This window comes from Coenobita brevimanus, chromosome 110, assembly GCF_032717465.1.
Source record: "Coenobita brevimanus isolate Jiangsu-jjx chromosome 110, ASM3271746v2, whole genome shotgun sequence".
NCBI classification, from domain to species: Eukaryota; Metazoa; Arthropoda; class Malacostraca; order Decapoda; family Coenobitidae; genus Coenobita; species Coenobita brevimanus.
The window spans coordinates 35,840,942-35,864,600 of record NC_137063.1 but is presented as its reverse complement, the minus strand read 5'-3'; the positions used below and the strand labels follow the sequence as shown (position 1 = coordinate 35,864,600).

The 23,659-nt window shown below is 42.8% G+C and overlaps 1 protein-coding gene across 1 annotated transcript in view; it reads left to right on the top strand.

The window, feature by feature from the left end:
* The window catches only part of LOC145417548 (uncharacterized), a 79,827-nt gene extending 56,972 nt beyond the window's left edge, over positions 1-22,855 (top strand). Inside the window, exons 4-5 of the mRNA XM_080286256.1 lie at positions 6,358-6,457; positions 19,008-22,855. Coding sequence (XP_080142382.1) covers positions 6,358-6,457; positions 19,008-22,785 — 3,878 coding nt within the window. The 3' untranslated portion in view covers positions 22,786-22,855. The remainder of the gene's footprint in view (positions 1-6,357; positions 6,458-19,007) is intronic.
* Positions 22,856-23,659: the final 804 nt, after the last annotated feature.

Sequence of the window (23,659 nt, the reverse complement as noted above, 5' to 3'; positions counted from 1 at the left end):
AAATAAAAATATAAAACGATTTTTTCCCGTCCGTAATTTGAACTTACCACGCGCGCAGCGGGAGAGCATTGTTTTGGCGCGTCATTCCTCTGACATCCGATAGAGCGCCACTGCATCCTCCCCACTTCCCGCCTGTCTCTCACTGCGAGTGTACGCTCGTTGTAATGGCTGCCCACGTGATCGCTTTTGTGGTGGTGCCCTACTTGCTGCGGGGCCTCCTGCTGCTCTCGGGCCTCCTCTTAGTGTGTGTGATGATGGCCCCGCCACCTGAGAAGAGGAAGAGAGTGGTGTTGACTCTGGGGAAGAAGAGGGAGATATTGGAGAAAGTGGATGCGGGTTGATCTTCTTCCCGCATTCTTTGCGAGTTCAACCTGGCCCAGTCTACTTTGTTCGATATCAAGAGGTCCCGAGACAAACTCATGCAGTACACGGCTGACTTCTCGTCGAGAAGCAAACGCAACGTGGAAAGGAAGGTTATGTTTACCCCCAAGTTTGCAGAAATCGACCGATCCACGTTGATTTGGTATCGACAACAACGTGCTGCTGGTGTGATGGTACATGGAATGGAGCTGAAGGCTGTTGCTGAGAAGTTCGCCAGGCTTCACGACGCCCTAGACTTCAAGGCATCCGAGGGTTGGCTCTTCGCGTTCAAGTTGCGACATGGCCTTACCAACTGTAAAGCACATGGCGAAGCATTGGATGCTAACGAGGATGGAGTTGACGAGTCTCGGCACAAGGTGAAAGGCTTGATCGACAGGGAGGGCCTAACTCTCGGTCAAGTCTACAATGCTGACGAAACTGGCCTATTCTATCACTCGCTGCGAACGAACACTCTATCCGAGGAGACAGAGAAGCGTGTACCTGGCTGCAAGCTTTCCAAGGAACGGATATCTGCTTTGTGTTGTGCCAGTGCTAACGGCATGCACCGGCTTAAGCCCATTGTTGTTGGCCGCGCAAAGCAGCCTCGATGCCTTCGTGGGGTGATGGATGTCCTTCCTGTCGTCTGGTACCATTCTTTGAAGGCATGGTTCACAGCTGTGATCTTCAAAGACTGGTTTCACCATCTCTTCGTCAAGGAGGTCATCCATTACCAGACGAAGACACTGGGAATCCCGCGCGACCAGGTAAAGGCTCTCCTTCTACTCAACAATGCACCTGCCCACCCGTGCGACAAGGACTTGGTTGCTGAAAATGGCCGTATTAGGTGCATGTTTCTGCCACCTAATACGACTGCTCTCATTCAACCAATGGACCAAGGAGTGATCGTGGCAACAAAGCGCCTATACCGACGGAAGTTCCTGGATGAGGTGATGGTTGTTCTTGAGGACGAGGACGAGGACGAGCGCAGGGAGGGACGGGACACACGAGGCAAGCGGACTTTGGAAAACCTTCGCCGCTAGAACATCAAGTCTGCGCTGTACAACTGGGCTAGTGCATGGAAGGAAGTCCCTGTGAAAACTCTTGAAAATGGTTGGTCTCATCTGCTTCTCGGAACGGATGTGGAGTACGATTTTCTAGGGTTTGACGTGGATGACTTCCATGCACGGCTACGTACGCACGGCGACGATGTAGATGTGGACGATGTTCGTGAGTGGTTGGATGACGACGAGGGCGATCCTGGGTATCAGACCTTGTCTGATATCGAGATCACGTCTTCGGTTGCAGGTGTCAGTACTGAACTTGAAGATTCCGACGCTGAAGGCGACGATGATGCAGACTCCTCTCAGCAGGAGACTAGTCCAGCCATCCCCAAGCTGAGCGCACTCCGGGAACATCTAGAGTTCGTCCTAGACTACCTGGAACACCCGGACTGCGACAGGGAGATGGGGCCCTTGGGACTCGTGGAGGAAGTGCGTGCTTTCAGGCAGCGCATCATCAATCGTCAGAATCATCGGTCATTGCGCCAATCAACCATTGACAGTTTTTTCAGGCCCGTGACCCCCGCTGTGCCCAGCCCTGGCTCCACTCCATTGCCTCCCCAAGACAGGCCCTCATGCTCCGAGCCACAGCCCAGCACATCAGCCACGGTGGAGGCCCTTCTCGACGTGAGTTTGCGGCTGTCTTCAGAGTCCTCTGCAGTGGGTACGCCATCACCACGACCCAGCGATGCACCCCTAGGTCGCCTGCCAGTGATACTCTCGGACTCTGACAGTGAATAAACAGCAAGAACTTCTCCACTAGACCACACGGGAATTTTGAGTGTTGTGCAGTGAAAAAAAAAGTGTGTTGTGTTAAGGATTTAAAGTTATGAGAGAAAAGACTCAATAGAAAAAAAATGTAACGTAAATAGACTTGTTTGTTTTGCCTTTGGAAAATTTTTAAAAAATGGGAAAAGTTAAAGTGCAATACTAAGTTACAATGGAGCATTATTTGGACAAAAGTGAACACTGTGAAGAGAACGGACTTCTGTGTGTTATTGACTAAGTTCAGTGCAAGACTTCAGGAACAGTGTACTGCAAGTGCTTCAGGAAATCGTTCTTACTGTCAGAGTCCGAGAGGAGGCGGTTATTCATCGAGGTGGCCAGGGACTTGCTGTAAGTAGCCAGAATGTTTCATACTGTACTTTTTTCCATACTATACTTACCTCATTTCACTCTTTAATGTCCTTTATTGGTGTGAATAGGGTGTTAGTAGCTATGCATGTGCAGAAGGAATGTGTTTTTCTGAGTTAGGCTAGGTTAGGGTCCATAAGTACCAGAAAGTTTATTAATGTATGAACATACTTCTAAACCCTCATTTTATGTTTCCTTTGCATTTATTTCAGTCATTTATGTGCCTTATTGGTGTGATTTGGGTCTTAAATAGGTGCTATGCATGTCCAGAGGGAGTTGTATAGGTGTTTCTCTGAGTTAGGGTCCATAAGTACAAGTCCATAAGCTGGGGCCCAATATCCGGACAAAACCAATAACCGGACCTACCTATGGCTCTATTACGACAGATATTGGAGTGATTACTGTATTAGTATATATATATATATATATACTGTATATATATATATATACAGTACAATCCCAGCTATCCAGTATCCAGACAAACGGAATACTCAGAACAACGGGAAAATTCAAGGGCTGGTAAAAATGTCAGTAAGTTATAACTGTGCGCCAATTTGAATGGACCGCCAAACTGCCGTTTTATCGTGTCACGCGAGGCTGGGTGAAGTCGGACTAAGCGAGGTGAAGGCATTTCTGGCTAATGTAAATCCCTAGCAAATCCTCTTAACCAGCCCTCCTCCTCCCTCTTTCCCCAACTTGAATTCAGTCATCCTCCACATCCTCCACAATTTCCACAAATTACCAGTCTGCATTTTACCACCAGACAGTAAACAAGCGCTCTTGCTGTTGTGTTGCTCTGATGGACGGTAATTTCAACATTCCAAAATGCCTAAAGAGCAAACTAAACGTAAGCGTGTCGTGCCTACCTTGAAACAGAAGCTGGACATATGCAATAGACTTGAAAAAGGCAAACATTATAAAACACTGATGACCGAATACAATGTAGGAAATCCAACGATTTATATAAAGACCCAGCATCCAAGCTCAATGAATTTTTCATGAAAAGCGAGACAAGTAAGTCCATTGAAAAAAGGCATACTCTTCATCGTTCATGTGGTTTTGCTTAGAAAGATCTAGGGGAGCACCTATTTCTGGTCCTCTTATCGAAGAAAAAGCAAGAGTGTTTCACAATAAAATGAATACAGAAGTCGAATATGATTTCAATGTTGGATGGTTAAATCGTTTCAAAGACAGGCATGGAATTTGTAAGCCAGACATCTCGGGAGAGAGCAAATCAGCAAACGCTGGTGTTTTTCTTCCTAACGGACCGACTCTAACTTGCACCACATAAATTCATCTTAGAACGCATGTGTGCTGGCAGAGATGAAAAAAAAAATGTTAATAGGAATGAAGGTTTACTTTGTTGGAAGAAAAAAATATATATATGCTTGCACTTCATAAGTACATCATGTATTTTATTTTGTGCAAAACAGCTGATTGGCGGCAGGTGAAGGGTGGAATGATGGAGGTCAGTCGGGGCCAGGACCGTAAGCAAAGCTTTGTGTGGGGGCACAGGTGTGATAATTCTACAGTGCAGTCTTAACATCAGTTCACCAATAAATGTTCAAGATTTTATTTCTTTATTTTTCCACTTTTATGAGTACAGTACATACAACGAATACTTCGGTAGTTAACAATGGTGCAAAACAGTGGCAGAATGGTGGCGGTCAGTTGGGGCCGGGATCGTAAACAAAGCTGATGTGGGGGTACAGGTGTCGTGATAATTTACCAGTAAATATTCAGGATTTTATTTCTTTAGTTTTCCACATGAGTACAGTACATACAAGAAATTATTCGGTAGTTAACAAAATGGACTTGTGCATTTTGCAGTACCGGTACTGCAAGGCATTGCATGCACGTCCATTATGACCATGGTGTGTGTTTGCGAGGCAGTTTTTCAGGTGGAATCTCTTGGTGTGCCCCCTGATGTGAGTGGTGAGTACCTGAATTGTATTTACTGCTGTGATAATGATCGCCTTTGTATAGATTTGAATATCAGAACTACGGGAAAAATCTGTAACCGGGAAGGTGAATTCCCCAAGCTGCCCGGTTAACTGGGATTGTACTGTATATATATATATATATATATATATACACCCATTAACCTGCCCACTATCCGGACACCCCACTACCAGGACATTTTGGGTCCGAGCTTTTGGAACACAAAAATGGCCAAATAATGTTTAAAAAAAAAAAAATCCGTTTCACCCGTAATCTGAACCTGGCACGCGGTGCAGAACAGCTGTGTTTATGCATGGCCCCTTCCCAGTTACCACCTAACAACCATCCAGGCTAGATGCTCACCACAGTGGATGCTGCATGTGCTCATTTTCGTGAATAAACAGTGTATAAAGTGGAATGCCCAGCCACTAGACCACATGGGAATTTACAGTGTTGTGCAGTGTTAAGAAATTAGATTTTAGAGTGCAAAGGGTTAAATGTAGAGTGCAAACTGGCGGTTAAAACTGGCATGGCACAAGTAAGAACAGAATGTGCAGTGTTAAACAATTGTAACTCACAGTGTGAAAGGATTAAGTGCAGCACAACACTGGATTACTATATGTGCTTGAATAGCATTGTCATCACTGACAGAGCCTTTAGAGGAGGCAGGTTAATCTTTGTTATGGCCACACACATGTTGTAAGTACCCTGTACACTGCTAAATATTTTCCATACTCACCTCTAAATCCTCATTCTCTGGTTCTTTTTCATTTATTTTATGCTTTCTGTCCCTTATTTGTGTGAATAAGGCCTTAAATAGGTGCTATGCATGTCCGGTAGGGAGTTATGTAGGTGGTTTTCCGAGGTAGGCCGGGTTAGGGTCCATAAATACCAGCCCAGGAGGCAAGGGCCCAGTATCCGGACAAACCCACTTCCCGGACATGCCTTTGGCTGTTTTACATCGGATAAAGGTAAGATTACTATACAGTATATGTATATATATATACTGTATATATTTTATATATACAGTATACAGGTCTTCTTCGTTTTACACTGTATCGTTTTACGATATTTCGCATTTACGATCCTTATTCTTTAGTACCAAGTGTTCATTTTACAATTGAGCTCCCTCACATTTACGATTGGACATGTGGAAATCACGTGCTCGTAGGGAGATCAGCTGAGAGTTGCATGGCATGCCCACCCAAACCTCCACCTCCACCACCTCTCATTCTCCTGATTCATGCACCCCTGCCACCCAAACCTCCACCACTCCTGCTTCCTCCCTCTCCACCTCTTGTGTTGACGAGTGATGGGCTTTGGCCCAGGATGTCTCCTAGCATCGAAGGAGACATTAAGGCATTACGTCCTCCAGCCTCGGGGGGGACCGACTAAGGGTGGACGGAGCTACAGTACAGTAGGAGGGTACATAACAGTACATTACAGTACAGTACTGCTGTATTTCATGTTGTTTTTGTTATTTCATGTCTTTATGTTTGCAAATGTACATACATATGTGATTCAGATGCACTACAATACATAAAACATGATCATTATTATTGCATATTAGATCACTTGTATGGGTCTTGGGTTCCTTATACATGAGTCCAGGAACGCATCCCTATTTTTCCCATTAAACCTTAATTTCGCTTTACGATATTTCGGTTTACGATTGCCTTTCTAGGAACGCATACCAATCTTAAAACGAGGGAGACCTATATATATTTTATATATATATATATATATATATATATATATATATATATATAAACTAGTTGCACTGCAGTAGAGCAGTGTACCATATTGAAGCAGTTCTCCTTCACAAATGTAACTTTGAGATATCTAGAATAATCCTTGTTTCTAGGGCAAGTGATGGAGGGTTCATCTGGCAGTGAGGATGAGGATGAAGAGGAGATGCAGGGGCAAGCTGAGAAAGGAAATAAACTTGATGAAAAGGCAGTTGTGTACGTATTAACTAACTTTGTTTGTTTGTTTGTTTTATCATTTGTAAATAGGACTATAAGGTGTTTAGAACATTTATGGATCTGGAAAACATAAAAAGTATGTGAGGTTTTCCATATGAATGGTATGAATGAAAGCTATTGAATGCTGTTTAGAGTTTTTATGATGGTAGTGAAGCTTGTGCAAGGGCAGGTAAATGGGCAGCTAATTTGAGTGTTGGAGTGAGACAAATATCCCCATGGCTGTTCAAAATACTGTATACTTGTGGATGATGCTATGAGATAGGTAAAGACTTGAGTTATGGAGATTGGTAAAGTGTTCATAATGATGCGTTAAGGGTGGAGAACCTCAAATCTGATGCAGCAGTGCCAGCAGCAGCAGCAGTGGCATCTGTAGGCAAGCAGTTGTGGCAGCAGGTCCATGCTTTGTTGTGAACCAATGTTTCCTTACAGTGGACAGTGCCTCACCACAGTGAGACTATTGTGAAGCATGGGGAAGAGTTTGAAGGTTTGGTTCTTGGAAGGATGCCACATTTGCATCTCCACCCATTTTACAGGGAAATAGACTCTAGCACCAATTGAAGAGGGCAGTACTTCCATTTCATCAGCCCTCAGGACTAGTTTCTGACCGTCCCCCTTTGCTGAACTTTTCCAGTGTTTCAGTAACAGAGAGTAGGCCAGCATAAATTTCAGTGTTTCAGTAATACAGAGAGTAGGCCAGCATACTCTCCTATACAGTTTCTTTCATTTGTCAACACCAAACTACATGAATGTTACATACCACAGTTCCTTAAAAAAAAAAAAAAAAAAAAAAGGGGGGGGGGACTCAACACCCAGTCTTGGTGTCCCCCAAGGGGGGGGGGGACCATAATAGCCTCCACCATCTGCTCCTCTCCCGATGACGGCCAAGAGAAATGCCTGGAATGACTGTCTGACTCATTCCCTAGTTATTTCTGCAACATTCGTAGCCTTTCCTCCAATTTTTTCTCTGCTGAACACCACCTCTTTCTCTAGATCTCACTTTCTCCTCCCTACTGAGACTCAACTTTTTTTTTTTTTTTTTTTTAATATGAGGAAGAAGGAACCAAAGGCCACGAGCCCACAAACTGCTTCTTCCAAGAGAAAAACAAATTCCATAGAGAGCCAAATTCAAGATCCGATCATTTCGAGATGTCTGAGGCAGCTGATAGCAAACCCTTCTCTGTATTCTCCTACTTTCTCTGTACTCACTTCAAAGCCAAAAGGTGATTGTTGTGTGTAAGGATGCAACAACATATCTTGCTCACGTGTTTCTGCACTTGAATCTTTTGAATTCTCCACTCTTGGGCTTCGGCTGTCCTGTTATTCTGTGACTAAATATATCTCTTCTGTTTATATATCTCCTAATTCTGCAGTGAAAAATTCTTTGACTGTCTTACTTCTAGGATGGAACATATCCCATCAATTTCTCCATTCTCTGAAATCTCCAGTCTTCATGATTTTAATCTTCGTCACCACCTTTGGCGCTTCCTCTCCTTTCACTGAACCACCTGGTGAACAAATCTACATCTTTTATATCCAATTACCTAAGGCAGCTTGTACAGCACCCTACCTGTATCCCTGTCTGCCTTGGAGAAAGTTCCAACATACTTGACCCTTTCCTTACAACTAATACTTCTGCTTATGCTTTTAAGCTTTTGTCTTCATTGGACTCCTCTGATCACAACCCCTTAACCTGTCCTGTTGCTCCAGTAAGGCCTGTAGACCCTCCCAAGAAGCGGTGGCTTTGGGACTGTGGAGCTGCTGATTGGGAGGCCCTCAGGCAGTACCTCTCTGATTTTTCCTGGAAGGATTATAGCTTCCATGACCGAGAGGCATGTGAGTGTGCCTCACGCATTGGGGAGGTTACTTTCTCGGGCATGTAAGCATACATTCCTTTCTCTTATCCTGTGACTAATGCAAAAAAGCATTTGTTTGATCATACTTGTTCTAATGCTGTCCACAGCAAGAAGAGGGCCTTCACAAGGTCCCAGAACACGTGGGCCAGATGGGGTTCCTCCTGTTGTCCTCAAAAACTCTGTTTCTTTGCCTGCACCCTGCCTAGGTAAACTCTTTCACCTTTGTCTGTCAACTTGTACCTTTCCTTCTTGCAGGAAGTTTGCTGTCATTCAGCCTGTCCCAAAGAAGGCTGATCATTCCCAGCCCTCAAACTATCACCTAATTGCTTTAACGCCGTGCATTTCCAGTTTTTTAATCTTTTCTTAAATAAATTTTAAAGCACCTTTCTTATCATAACTTTCCGACCATCAGTATGGATTCTGCCAGAGACACTCCACTGGTGATCTTCACACCTTCCTTTCAGACTCCTGGTCATCCTCCTTTCGGTATTTTAGCGAAAGCTATGCAATTGCGCTTGACATCTCAAAGGCTTTTGATTGAGCCTGGGATAAATCTTTAATTTCCAAACTGCCCACTTATAGTGGATCCTTTTTATCTATGCCTTTATCTCTAGCTTCCTTTCTGGTTGTTTTATAGCTTCTGTTGTAGATGGCCACTGTTCTTCTCCTGGAGCCATCAGTAGTGGTTTTCATCAGGGCTCTGTCCTATCACCAACTCTCTTCCTTCTTTTCATTAATGACCAAAGCTGTGCATATCACCCTATCCACTCATACGCTGATGACTCCACTCATCACCTTTCCATTCGGTTCCAACACCATCCATCTCAACAGTTGCTTCAACAAAAAAAGGGATGAGGCTGTGGTACACTTAATGTCTAACTTGGCTTATATCTCTAATTAACTCTGATCAGGGTAAAAGTAATCATGTTGCTTTTAATGCATCAAAAACTTGGTTCTTACACCCTTCGACCCATCAAATCTACCACAGGAATATTCCCTGCATAATCTTTGAACATACTTGGGGTTTCATTTTCTCGAGATTTATCTTGGAAAGATTATATTATCTTTCTTGTAAAATCTGCTTCCAAGAGATTAGATGTGCTAAGCTGACTCTGTGTCTTCTTTACCTCAACACAATTGTTGACTTTATTCATTCATTCATCATCTAATCCAGTGTTGCCCCATGAAGAGCATAGGAGCCTGGGGCTAGGCAAGTTGGTCCTTACATTTAGGATGAGTGACCAGCCTCACTTATCCCTGAGTGGCATTACATGAACTATAAACCCCAGCCATCCCCTGCATATAAACCTGCACCAGCTCAATCCGATTGGAGTGCCTTAATTGCCTACCTAACCACCAGGTGCCATAATTTGGTTACATGGTTACCACCCAGCTTAGTAAATGGCTTCTTGGTGGTACTGGAAACCATTTGGCATGTCACTTAGTGTAGAGTCACCTGTAGACAGAAGGAAGGGGAAGGAATGAAGGAAAGAAAGACAGAAGAGAAAGGATGGAAAGAAGGAAGGAAGAAAGGAAAGGGCAGGCACCTGACAGCAGCACAACATTGAGTGAGTGGATGGTGAGTTCCCCCACCAAACTTTATCCCGCCGCGTGCCAGTGTCGTTTTAAAATGGTCTGACATAATTCCGCGGCCAGTGCCAGTGCCATTTTAAAACGGTTTAAAATAAAAAACTTCACTGTGACCGTGTTTTTCAAGATTTGCGGTTAAAAATTGGCAGGGATGTAAGGTAACTGTTCCTCTACCATTCCCCAGGCAGTCAAGGCCATACACTCACCCGCTCCCCCTCTCACTCTTACTCTGCCTCTCTGCCTGTATGCCTCACCCAGTGCTGTACATAGTAAGGACATTTTGTAAATATTTTCTTGTAAGTGTAAGTTGTAAATATTTCTTGTAAGTGTAAAGACTATATAGTGAAGTCAGTTTGTAAATACCTTCTTGTAAGTGCCAGAACTGTACGTAATGAAGTCAGGTTGTACCTGTCTTCAAGTAAGTGTAAGATAATGCATGCACAGTGAGAAAGACATGCAAATTGTGATAGATGCTGAAGTAATAAGTAATCAGAAAAGTGTGCTGAACATTGCTATACCTTCCCTGCATAAATACCTGAGTATACCTTACATGGAAAACAACTTTCTATCATGTGCGTGGTGAGCATGAGAGAGTGGCTATACCTGTACACATGTATGCAGGACTCAATAAAACTGATTTCCGAGCCTCGGTGAGCATTTTAATGGTGAAATTCGGTTTCCACATCAAAATCTATCATTTTAGCCAAAAAAAAAAAAAAAAAAGTTGAAAAATGGCCGGCACTGGGGTGACCCATAGGGCTAAAAATAGCCAGCATGCGGCCGATTAATACATGGGTTTTATTCACCCTTGTGTTGAGTACAACTCTCATGTGTGGGGAGGCTCCTCAGATACAGCTCTTCTCAACAAAGATGGAGTCAAAGGCGTTTCATTTCCTTAACGCTCCACCTCTTACTGGTTTCCTTCAGTCTCTGTCTCTTCACTGCACTGTTGCATCTTTATCTCTTTTCTGTTTCTACTTCAGTAGTCACTGCTCCTCTTAACTGTCTGCTTGCATCCCTCCACCACTGCGGTGGGCACGTAGCGCATGTCTAGCAACAAACTCTCATCAATTTTCTGTCCAAGTCTCTAATGCAAGAGTTAACCGTTACACCCAGTCCTTCATGTATGCAACCAGTCAACTCTGGGATTGTCTTCTTCCGTCTGTATTTCCTACCATTGTACATATGACCTCCAGTCTTTTCAGCGCAGTGTGTCCAGGGATCTCGAATTGAATGGATCTTGAATTTGGCTCTCTATTTTCTGGTTTTTGTTTTTTCTTGGACAGAACAATTTGCGGGCTTCTAGTTCTTGGTTCCTTCATTGCATTAAAAGAAAAAAAAAAAGTCTCCACATCATGCCATTATTTGATTATATGGGTACCACCTAGCATTGTAAATGGTTTCCTGGGTTACAGGAAACCATTAGTCTCGTCAGTAAGTGTAGAGTCCCCCTAGGAGGAAGCGTGCAACTACTGCATGGTGAGTTTATGATAGCCGCCACCACCTAGCACGTCAAATCTGATGTAAGAGGTCTATCCAAAAAGAAACCAAACTTTTTCAATACCGTGCCAAGGAGCCAGCGTAGCGTGTTCGTGACGGGAGTGTCATGTAGCAGTGACTTTGAGCTTTAGTCTAACACTAGCCGCATCATGCCACGTCTCTTAGTCATTGAGGTATACATGCTTGAGTGAATGTGTGTTTAGCGCACTTGATGATTTTTTGCAAGCTGAACAATGGGGAAGATTGTTTGAGCTGTACACAATGCCGCAAATGGTTCAGTGGTTCAGATCGGGAAGGACATCCATTGAAGACGATCCTAAATCAACAGATGATTATCACAATGAGAAAGTGCATGACGTGATCTGTGAAAATTGTTGCCTGACTGTCCATGAAGTAGGCATCTATAGAAGTTCATGCCTCATAATTTTAAATGAAAAACTGAAGGTGCATCATGTTCCCATAAATATGAACCATGACGGCTAACAGATGAGCAAAAAGAGAACCGTGTCACAGTCATTCAGGAGCTGTTTGATAGTTCAAATGCTGATGAAAACTTTCTGGAAAAAGTCATAACAGGTAATGAAATGTGGGGTATGGCTACAATGTAAAAAAAAAAAAAAAAAAAAAAAAAAAAAAAAAAAAAGGCAGTTGTAGCAGTGGGTTGAAACATCATCACCACAACCAGAAAAAAAAAAAAAAATCGGAGTTGCTCAGATGTGAAGGTGATGTTGATCTGTTTTTATTGGAAGGGCGTCATTTCTATCATGAGTTTGTTCCATGTGGTCAAACCATCAAGAAGGAGTTTTACTTGGATGTCCTGAAGCATTTGAGGGAGGCAGTGCAAAGCAAGAGACCCAGGTCATGGACAAACAAAACCTGGATGCTGCACCATGACAATGCACCTGCTCACATGTCACTCCTTATCCATAACTTTTTGGCGAAGTGCGAGATGACCGTCATTCCCCAGCCACCCCACGCTCTGGATTTGTCCTCCCCCTCCCCCCCAAAGTTGAAATCCACCCTGAAAGAAAGGTTGCTGATTTTTTTTTTTTTTTTTTTTAATGCAAGGAAGATGGAATTAAAGGCCAGGAGCTCGCAGACCATTCCATCCAAGAAAACACTAAAACAATACAACAGAGAGCCAAATTCAAGATCCATTCATTTCGAGATGCCTGGACACATTGCATATGAAAGACTGGAGATCATAGGAAGCAGGAAATACAGACAGAGGGAGACAGTTCCAGAGTTGACCTATTGCATAAATGAAGGACTGGGAGTAATGGTTAATTCTTGCATTAGAGACTTGGACAGAAAAGGGATGAGTTTGTTGCTAGACAGGTGCTATGTGCCTGTCGTAGAGGTGGAGGGATGCAAGTAGACAGTTCAGAGGAGCAGTGACCATTGAAGCAGCCATAGAAAAAGAGATAAAAATGCAACAATGCAGCAAAGAGACAGAGGTTGAAGGAAGCCATTAAGAGGAGGAGAGTTTATGAGATGAAAAGCCTTTGACTCCCTCTTGTTGAGATAAGCTGTATGTGGACAGCTTCCCCACACATGAGAGTTGTACTCTAAACAGGGGCAAATAAAACCCATGTGTAAAGTCAACAACTGTGCAGGGATAAAGAAGGTACAGAGTCAGCTTAGTACACCTAATCTCTTGAAAGCAGATTTTACAAGAGATGTAGTATGCTCATTCCAAGATAAATCCCGAGAGAATGAAACCCCAAGTATGTTTAACTCATTGCGTCTAGCATATATTTCTGCTGACCCCTCTCCTAGACGGGCATTTCAGAGAAAATCACCTTTGTTTTAAACCATAATATCTCAGCTAATACTTAACCAAAAATAAAAACCTAAGTGTCATAACACATAGTAATCCTCTGATTTCAAGCTGATTGCCTCAGATTGTCTGTGAAGTGCACTTGGTCAGAGAGAGTGAGTGGGGAAAGGGGGCAACTTTTGTTTTTTTTTGCCTGTATCCGTGTGCATGGCTGAAGTGCGGTGGCACAACTAAGGCTTATACTAGCCTTCTACTATTACTGCCAGTACTATTACTACCACTACTACTACTACCACTACTACTACAACCACTACTACTACAACTACTACTACTACTACTACCACCCTACCACTACTACTACTACTACCCTGCCACTACTACCACCACCACTACTACTACTACTACTACTGCTACAACCTATCTATCCATCTATAGCCCGACACCCTAATCCCGCAAAGGGTGGCCGCAGACAAAATGCCTCCAAGTTGCTCTGTCACCCACCATTTGACTACCCTCCCCCCAACTCACCCCCCCCCCTCCCTAATATACCTCTCAACTCCGTCCCTCCTCCTCATCCTCGGTCTACCCTTCCCTCTCCCTCCCTCCACCTCACCTACATACACCCTCTTAGTCAGTCTTTCATTCTCCATTCTCTCCTCATGTCCAAACCACCTCAGTGTATTTCTCCTAATCTTCTCAACCACATCCACATCCACCCCACAACGTTCCTTCACTTCTTCATTCATCAACCTATCCCTCTATGTCACTCCACATGCTCCTTTCAAGTAACTCATTTTCACTGCTTTCAGTCTTGACTTGTTCTTCTCTTGCAAGGTCCATGCCTCGCTTCCATACGTCAGGGTAGGGATCACAATACTATCATGCAGTGACTTCTTAACTTTCATACTCACTACAACCACTACACATAAAACCTGAATTATAATATTGTGAACAAAATAGTTATGTATGTACTATCCATAATCCACTATACAGTATTTTTCACCAGAACAGTATTTTTTTTCCCGCGATTTGTACTTTCTCATCATAACAAATATGTACACGAGCAAAAGCTTTCAGTAAAAAATAAGGCTTTGATTTCTTTGTGAAACAAACTTTCTGCCTCCATTATTCACATAAATATACACAGCATTGGTGCGAGGCATGCTTTACCGCACTTTCTCCTCCCTCTCTCCTCCACCTCCTCCCTTTCTCCACTCCACCTCCTCCCTTTCTCCACTCCACTATATTTTCCACTACAACAGAATTTTTTTTCCTGTGATTTGTACTTTTTCATTATAAATATGTACACACACAAAAACTCAGTGAAAAATAAGGCACTGAGTTCATCATGAAACAACGTTCTACGTCCATTATTCACATAAGTATACAGAGCGTAAATGCAAGGGCTTGCCCTACTGCGCTTCCTCTGCCCTCCGTCCTCCACCTCCTCTCTCCACTCCTTACCTCTTGTTGCATCCTCATCCGTGCCAATATCCCCCTCTCCACGATCGTCAATACCCTCTGAACCATTCCCATCATCGGAAATAGCAGATGAACGTACAGGGGGAGATGATGGGCGCACTGTGGAGGACTCACGTGATCCACCCTCCTCATCCGACACATAGATATTAACACTCATCATGGCGGTCGCTTTCCTCAGAGGAAGAGTCACTTTCTCCACTCACAATTGGCGATAAATGTCACCTTGAGTTCTCTTCCAATCGCACTATCACTAAGGCCTTTTTCTTTTCTGGCCCTTGGACTTCATTGGTGTTTAAGTCAGCGGCTGCAGGCACTCAGCCGAGGATCCAGACACACGGAAAACTTTTTGTGTAGGTCTGTCCATTACAGAGGTAAGCAGGTAACTGGAGTCTGACTCGGATGCGTGCAGGAGGGTTGCCAGCGGCTGCGTGCTGTGAAAATAACCCGCAGAATATTCAAACAATGCCATGAAACACTAAATCGTGTATGTGCCACCCGGACATCCCTGGGCCATCACATATACATGTCACCCGGACGCCATTGATTAAGGATGATGCAGGATTGAGCTAGATATTATTAAACATTAGTGGGTACTCCTGTGGAAAATTTCATCAGGCTGATAGGTGTAAGTACTGGTTCTTTGATGCATTAAAAACAACAAGATTGTTTTTACCCCGGTTAGATATATGAGCCAAGTCAGACATCAGGTGTGCCATAGTCTTATCCCTTTTTTGTTTGAGTAACTGCTGAGATGGACGTTGCGAGCACCAAATGGAAAGGTGAAGGGTGGAATCACCAGTGTATGAGTGGATAGGGTTAGATGTACAGCTTAGAAGGTCATTGACGAAAAAGGGAAGAGAGTTGGTGGTAGGACCGAGCCCTGAGGAACACCATTGTTTACAGATCTAGGAGAAGAACGGTGTCTACAACAGCAGTTATAGAATGACCAGAAAGGAAGCTAGAGATCAAGGCACAGAAGGATAGAAACCGTAAGAGGGCAGTTTGGAAATTAAATATTTATGCCAGACTCAATCAAAAGCCATGAGATGTCAAGTGCAATGACAAAGCTTTCGCCAAAGTCCCGAGAGGAGGATGACCAGGAGTCTGAAAGGTAGGTGAGAAGATCACCAGTGGAGCCTCCCTGACGGAACCCATACTGACGATCAGACAATTTTAAAGCACCTTTCCTATCACGGAAAGATACTTTAAAATTTGTTTGTTAAGAATAGACTCCAAAACTTTTGAGACACAGGATGTTTAAGCAATTGGGCGATAGAGTGTTGGGAATGGTTATGAGAATTTTTTATGAGACCTGCACAACATCCCTGAAAATGCATTCCTGAACTGGAAAAAACATTGTGAATGTTAACCCCTAAACCGTGGGGTTGTTTTGGCGCTCCATGTGTGTCCTGCTAGGATATTCGCGCTCCGACAGACTTTGTAAAAATATTTGCCAAAAATCAGTTATTAGTCGTAGAGTATTATAATTACATATGCATATGGCACATACCTTCAGCTTTCTCCTGGGATGTTTGATGAGCCTTCGTCAATTATCATATGACTTGTGGAGACTTCTGACGTTGGGTAACGAAGTCTCCACTTTACACTTCCCGACACCCCATAATATGATTACCACAGCCTGATATTATCACTAGAAACACTATTCTGTGGTTTTAAAATAGTTTGGAATCCATACTCCAAAAAAAAAAACCACTGTGAAAGCAATGAAAATTATGAGCGCGAACGAGCTTCCCACTTGCGCTCATTCCCCGCTGGTATTCTGTCATTTATTATTCATAAAAACACCAACACTTTATATTCCTATTACTGTATAACACTTATATATATCTGCAGTCTTTATCCATAAGTTTCCTTCAGTAATAGTAGTTTATTGTCACTGTAGGCATTCAATTTCTCTTTCAGTAAAATACGTAGCATTCACTTTTTCGTCCTGTGTACTAGCATGGAGAATGAATCTGTCACTTTCACTTTCATAACTCCCAGTATTCATACATGCTAGAGTGAAACTTTTACTTTCATTACTCCTAGTATATATACTCGTATTCTTATATTACTACTTATTTACATTTCTATTTACATTCTCTATTTTATTTACATTATTTACATTTCTATTTTATTTACACTATGTTATGCACTGTCACTTCCAGTAACTTATAAAACTATTTTCCACTGTTCAGTTATATTTACATTCATTGCTTTCACTTGCTCTTTACACATTATTTACATTTCCACTTGCACTGTTTTAGAGTCACCAGAAAGATCGTAGTCACTGGCCATCATTATCATTGATAAATTAGCCAGTTCACTTTCCACAGCAGTCACTTAGCCCTTTATCCCTTTCCACACGAGGTTTAGTAGGGGTAGAGGTCACAGGGCCCTTTGCATGGGGCTAAAATGCGGCGGAATTGGACAGGCGCGAATCCGATGTAGTTTCACCTTGAAAGACGACAGTAAGCTGAATGCTGTTGCCTAAGGGCAGTGAAGGGCTGCCAATGTCAGCGTGGTGACAGCTGCTAATATATACGCTATGAAATGATTGGTAGGAAATCTAGACAATACATAATAAATTAGGTAGTTCCAGGTGAATGTAAATATCACTTAGGCTTCTCCCTTCCTTTCTTATATTTTTATTGTGAGAGCAGGTCATACGACATATTTCAAGGGAAATAAACAGGGAAAATTAGCGAATGAGTGCACGTGAGGTGATGCCAGGTGATAATTAGCTCTTTCCAGATGTATGGCAGTATCAATTACCTTTTCTCTTTCTTTTATATGTTATTTTGTATAAGAACAGGGCAAAGGGCACATTTCAATGGATAAAATGAGTGGAAAAATCTGTCCAGCATTTGTGTAGCGCAGCACAGCTGGTCAGGTGGGAGGAGAGGGTAATGGAGGGGAAGTAAGGAGGAGGGGAGTCAAGGACAGGAGAAAAATGGCTAAATTGTCAACAGTGGATGGGAGTACAGGTGACATTAGCAGAACTGAGTATAGCTGGACACTGGTAGTACTGATAGATGATGCAAGCCACCACTTGAAAGCCCGGGCGAATTCAAAATAACACAGAATCACAAATGTGACGCCCCGCGGTATGATCCCTTGCTCCCGAGTGTCACGAAAGTGATGCCCCGCGGTTAAGGGGTTAAATGACCAGTGGAGGGGAATACTGTATTTTTAAGGAGACAAGTCTGATTAAATTGTAAGTAAAGCAATAATTTATTTTCTGAAATATTCTTTTTCATTTTGGACAGAACTCCAATGAAGAGGATGTCATGTTGCCTTGCAGATAGTGCGCAAGTGCTTGTGGATGTCTCCGAATGTTGGCCCTTAGGCTAAGAGCAAAATGATGGTTGTTGATAGAGAATGTGACTCATACTGTTGTGTGTTGGTGAATGGAGACACTTGAAGCGTTTGGGAGTTGAAGTACGGTACCTGGGTGCGGTGACAGAGGTGAATGTGCAAAGAAAAGGCAGTAGAAGTAGAGTGTGTGCAAAGGAAGTACAGTTGAAAGTAGAGTAGCACGGGGATGGAAAGTGGCTAGTGTTGGCCTTGATATGAAACAGTAGTCTGAGTGTGGTGGCTGTGAAAGATTTGCATGAATGAATTTTAGTGTCTACATTATTTTATGAGTGTGAGACTACAGTGTGGCACAAAAAATGAAAAGCTAGAAGTAAGAGCAGTGGAACTAGGATTATTAAAGAATGTGTGTGATGTGCAGAGAGTAGGTAGGAAAAGGAATACTATAATGTGGTATGTGAAAGATTAGAAATAAATGTGGACACCAGAATTGAAGAGAGTGTACTTAGTTGTGTGTGCATGTGGAGAGAATGAAAATGGCAAGTGTGGTATAAAAGGTGTATTTAAGTGAGTGTGAAGGTGGTAGGGGGGTGTGGTAGGCCAAGAAAGTGAATAAATGTGGTAAATATGTGTGAAAAAGAGGTATGGAGGTTGAAGAGGCAAGGAAACTGATAGTGGATCAAGTTGGTTTGAAGAATTTTGTACAGAAAAGTATATGACAGAGATTTAGCATTAGTGATGTGATAGTGTTTTGGATGGACTGAAGCTGATAGGTAATGTGAAGGCAGACAAATGTGGATGTTAATGTGTGTGAGGTGGAGTTAGGACTCTGGGAGCATGAATAGTGAGTAATTGAATTGAATAGACATTTGATAGGTCTCTCTCTCTCTCTTTGTCATGTTTTTGTCCAGTACCAGAGTCCCATAGCTCATGTGGAGTGTCCATACTCTTAAAATATGTATATTACTGTCATTGCTAATCGAGTAACCTAATCCTCTCTACATTGCAGTGGAAAGCGAAAGCAGGTGGCCGAGGAAGAAGCACCAGAGTCATACCTTCTGAAGAAAATCAAGGTGGAGCCAGGGACTGAGGACAACTCTCCTGGTGCTGGTAAAAGCTCTGACACTGGTAAGAGTGTTCTGGAGCTCCTGGAGCTGGAAATGAGAGCCAGGATAATCAAGACAATGCTCGAGAAGGGACATGATGGGTGTAAGATTGCAGAAGATGCCATTGCTGCTGTCATGCAGAGTGCTAAGCAAATTACAGGGGAGGACCCTACACAGGTGAAGGATCCAGTGAGTAGAGATGAAACAGGTGGAAGGGAAGAGGAGCAAAATGAAGATAGGGAGGTAGAGAGAGGTATTGAGAAAGAGAGGTCAAGAAGCAGCAGGAAAAGCCATAGGAGAAGACAAACATCTAAAGAGAATCAGAGAAGAAGGAGAGAACGAAACAGATCTGAGGAAAACCATGAACAGAGCCATCATAGTAAACAGGAGAGAAAATCCAGAGAAAGGAAGTCCAAGTCAGATGCACACACAACTCAGCGGAAGAAGATAACGCGTAAAGAGTTTCAGGAGCGCATGAAACGTGCCAGGGAAAACAGGACTTACCGACAGCGAAAAACTTCTGAAGATGAAGAGAAAGAGAAGGAGAACAAAGGTGAAGATGAAGAGCAGAAAGTTGTTGCTAATACCCAGGGTGAAGCAAGTTCTGAAGTGAAGAAAATTACATCTGATGGAGAAACCGGAGCTGCGAGTAAGCCCCGGGAGGAGAGAGAGGAAAGAGATGTAGATGGGTCAGAGAAGGAAGAGGGAGAGATTGATAGTAATGAAGAGGAAGAGGAAGGAGCATGCAGCCCTACTGATGTCTCAAGTCGCAGCAGTTACTACTCCTACAGCAGAAGTTACAGCAGCAGCAGCAGAAGTCGATCAAGAAGTTACACTAAGAGTCCAAGCCCGTATAGAAAGAGGAGAAGCAGAAGTAGGAGCAGGAGTAGGGGGAGGAGGAGTTACTCACGCAGTCCATCTAGAAGTCCAATGTACAAAGGTCGGCATAAGCAAGCAAATCACCCAAGAAATAGTAACAGATGGACCAGAAATGAACAGTATCAAAGCTACAATAAAAAGCGTGAGAGGGATGAGAGGACTGGTAGATTGAAAGATAGCAGTATCAGTAAAGAAGCCCCCAAACCCTCCCAATCAGTGGAACCAAAAGAGGAGGAAGAGAACTGGGGCCAGAAGTGTGACATCGAATTTGTGGACTCTGATGAGGATTTTGATGACAGTCCTGATGAACCCAAGAAGCTGCAGCCAGGTGCTGTGAGTCAGACTTCAGAGCGTGCTAGCATCAGTTTCTCTTTCCAGAAGAAACCTGCCCCTAGTATAACACCGGGAATTGATCTTGATGACTTGCCTCGAAAGAAAAATCAAGGCAAGGAATGTACTGTAGTGCCAGATGTCGGGGTTATTGCTGTTGCTCAATCACCAAGAAAACCAAGTGAAGAGATAGTAATCAGTTCTGACAGTGAGGGGGAAATTTCAAAATCAGGCTCTTCTGTTATTTCATTAGTAAGTAAGCAGAAGGAAAGCTTATCAAATAGCAGATGTGACCATGCATTAATTCCTGACAAAACTACACAGGAAAGTGGCATTCAATCAATTGTTGATAGCAAAAAAAGACAGCCAGAAGCACAACAGATATCTGGCACAAATATTTCAAAGGCAACTATAATTCAGTCCAAGAAGGAAAGACAACAGAACATTATGCAGTCAGAAACTGCAGAGAAAGTTGTTTGTGGTATTAGGGGAAGTGAACCACAAGGACAGGGTAATTCAAATTCAGATATACCCAGAAATTCAACACAAGTTAATGTAACATCTGAATCTGCAACATTGGAGAACAGACCCACTGCAGTTGTTGAAGGAAATGAACCTAATTATGCAGAAGATTCAAGAGTATCAGAACGTGATGTAGAAAGTAACACATCTGATTCCACAGAAATAATAAAAGACAGTGAATCTTCAGGTGCTGCAGATTCTGTGCCGAAGTATGGATATCAAGAAACAGAAGAGCTAGATGTTGCTAAGAGTGCGTGTAGTAAAGGAACCCAAAGTGAAAAATTACAATTTGAACTGTCAAAAACTAAAGGAAGTCAGAATGAAAAATTAGAATTTAAAATATCAAAGAGTAAAGAGGACGAGAATGAAAAATTGGAAGGTAAAATATCAGAGAGTAAAGAATGCCAGAGTGAAACATTAGAAACTAAATTATTAGAGAGTAAAGGACACCAGAGTAAAAAATTAGAACCAAATATATCAGAGGCTGTGGAAGAGGCTGGTCATGAAGCCAGCCAGATGTCAGCAGGAGAGGAGCACAGTAATGCACAAAACTGTAATGCTGATGGCAGTAAGAAAGTAAGTGATGAAAATAAAGTTAAATCTACTTCTGAAAGCATGAATATTGGGAATACTGAGGTTATTAAACTAGAAGCAGATTTATGTTATAAGGCAGAGAGAGAGTGTGAAGATAATGATGCAGATAAAGGAAAGCCAAGTACAAGTGAGATGAGTCAGAGCATAACATCAACATCTTCATTACAGACTGGAACACCTCCAGAAATTACTGTTTTAGATGATACAGATATTGATAATAAGGCTGCAGTGAAAAACATACAGCAGCCAAATGATACTGATAATGATAGCAGAGCTGCAGCAGAAAACATACAGCAACCAACAGAAGACTCACAAAAACAAGAAAATGGAATGGGTGGATGCACAGAAACTGATGATAATGAGACAGATCAAGTAACAGAGACAAGAGAAGATTTTTACCGAGGGGCTGACCAGCTGGAATTTAGTGATGAAGGTGATAGTTGTCATGACCCTGAGGAGTTCATAAGAGATGATACCCCAGTTGAACCTATTAGAATTGAGACTGGCCTGCTTAGTAAACCTGTTGTACGAAGAGAAAAAATAGAAGTTGTTGCCCCTGGAGTTTCATGGACAAGGAAGGAGAAAAAGAAGAAAGAAAAAACAAAAGGACAACTTGCCATGGAAGGCATCGGACTCATAAAAAGCACTCTAGCGGAAAATTCAGCATCTGCATCAAAAGAGGTGGAGATAAAACTTAATGAAAGAGGTAAGATTGATGAAATGGCCAAAACCCAAAGCACTGTCAGTGTTGTAGACATTTCACAATGTCGAGATGAACTTACTGATACCTTAACTCCACAGACCCATGAAGAATCTCCTTTGGTAGACATTAACTATGAAATCTATGAACCAAAGTCTGATGAAAGTTCTAAAAAGGGCAATCAAGAAACAGAGATAATTGGAGTTATTGAGACCAGTAGTGATGCAGGACAGAACCCCATGGATGATATGGACTTTGGAGGTGCCAGTTGGAGCATGCGATGGCTGCAGAGTGAGAAAGTTCAGAAAGTTGTCAGTAGCAGCAAGATGCTAAGTCGTGTCCGAAAAAAGATACAACGCAAAGAGAAGGAAGCAAAAAACGTTGTGGAGAAAACAGAGGATACACAACAGCCACCCCAACCACAGGTGCCAGTCATTGGTTCCATTGAGGAGTATGAACGACTATTTGGCATGAAGGTGAAGACCAGCACAGAAACTGCCACCGACACACCAGAATCATCTGCTCTGGAAGCAGCTAGAACAACATCAGAAACAAAGTCAGAGACTGAGGGTAAAGCTGCCCCTATATTTGGGTCAGATGATGAGGGTGAAGACAGTGAAGAAGAGGCTCTGTGGTCCAAGATATTAAAAAAGTAATTGAGCTCATTCGTGAATATGTCAGCTTCCTGTGTAGCAAGTGTGTATACAGTAGACCTGCAGTATATGAAACTAATTGGGGGGAAGCCTGGTTCATATTGTATCGTATTGTTTATAAAAGGTTTCAATGTGCTAGGGTGCATTGGCCTTGGTCACCTAATGGCAGTTCTATACGCCGGTTGATCTCTGGAAGCCTCCCTATTTAGGCCTTTATCCCTGAGGTCACACTCTGTGACCTTATCTCAGGTCTTTTTTGGTATGCCTCTCCCAATCCTACCCCCAGCATTCATGAACCTCCACACCCATTTGTCATCCTCCATCCTCTCAACATACCCAAACCATCTTACTGTACCCCTCCTCATCACAACACCAGTACATTCAAGTCCCATCCTTTCTCTCATCTTGTCAATCACAGTCCTAAGTCTCATATTCAAGGATGCATTACACATCCATCTTATTACTGTCACTTCTGTATGCTTGAGCCTATGAATATCCTCTTCATTAACTGCCCTGGCCTCACTACCACCATACAGCATTACACACCTAATACAGTAAACTCCTGATTATCTGGTGTTGTATTATTCGGCATACAGCATTATCCAGCATAGTCAGTGGCTGATTTAAATGGTATATGGCAGGAAGCATAAAATCTTTGACATCGTCTAGTATGAAGTACCCTTTCTTTTGGCGAAAAGTATATAATCATCTGGCATGAGACAGTTGTTGTCGTCAAGCCTCTAGCCATAATCCTTAAAAAGGAAAGTAAAGAAAGAAAGAAACAAAAGAATGGGCTTATACTCTACCGTAATATGAAAGTGGTGGAGTGTTGAGGGAGGAAGGGAGGGAAGGTTGAGGGTTGGTGGGCCTCACAGCT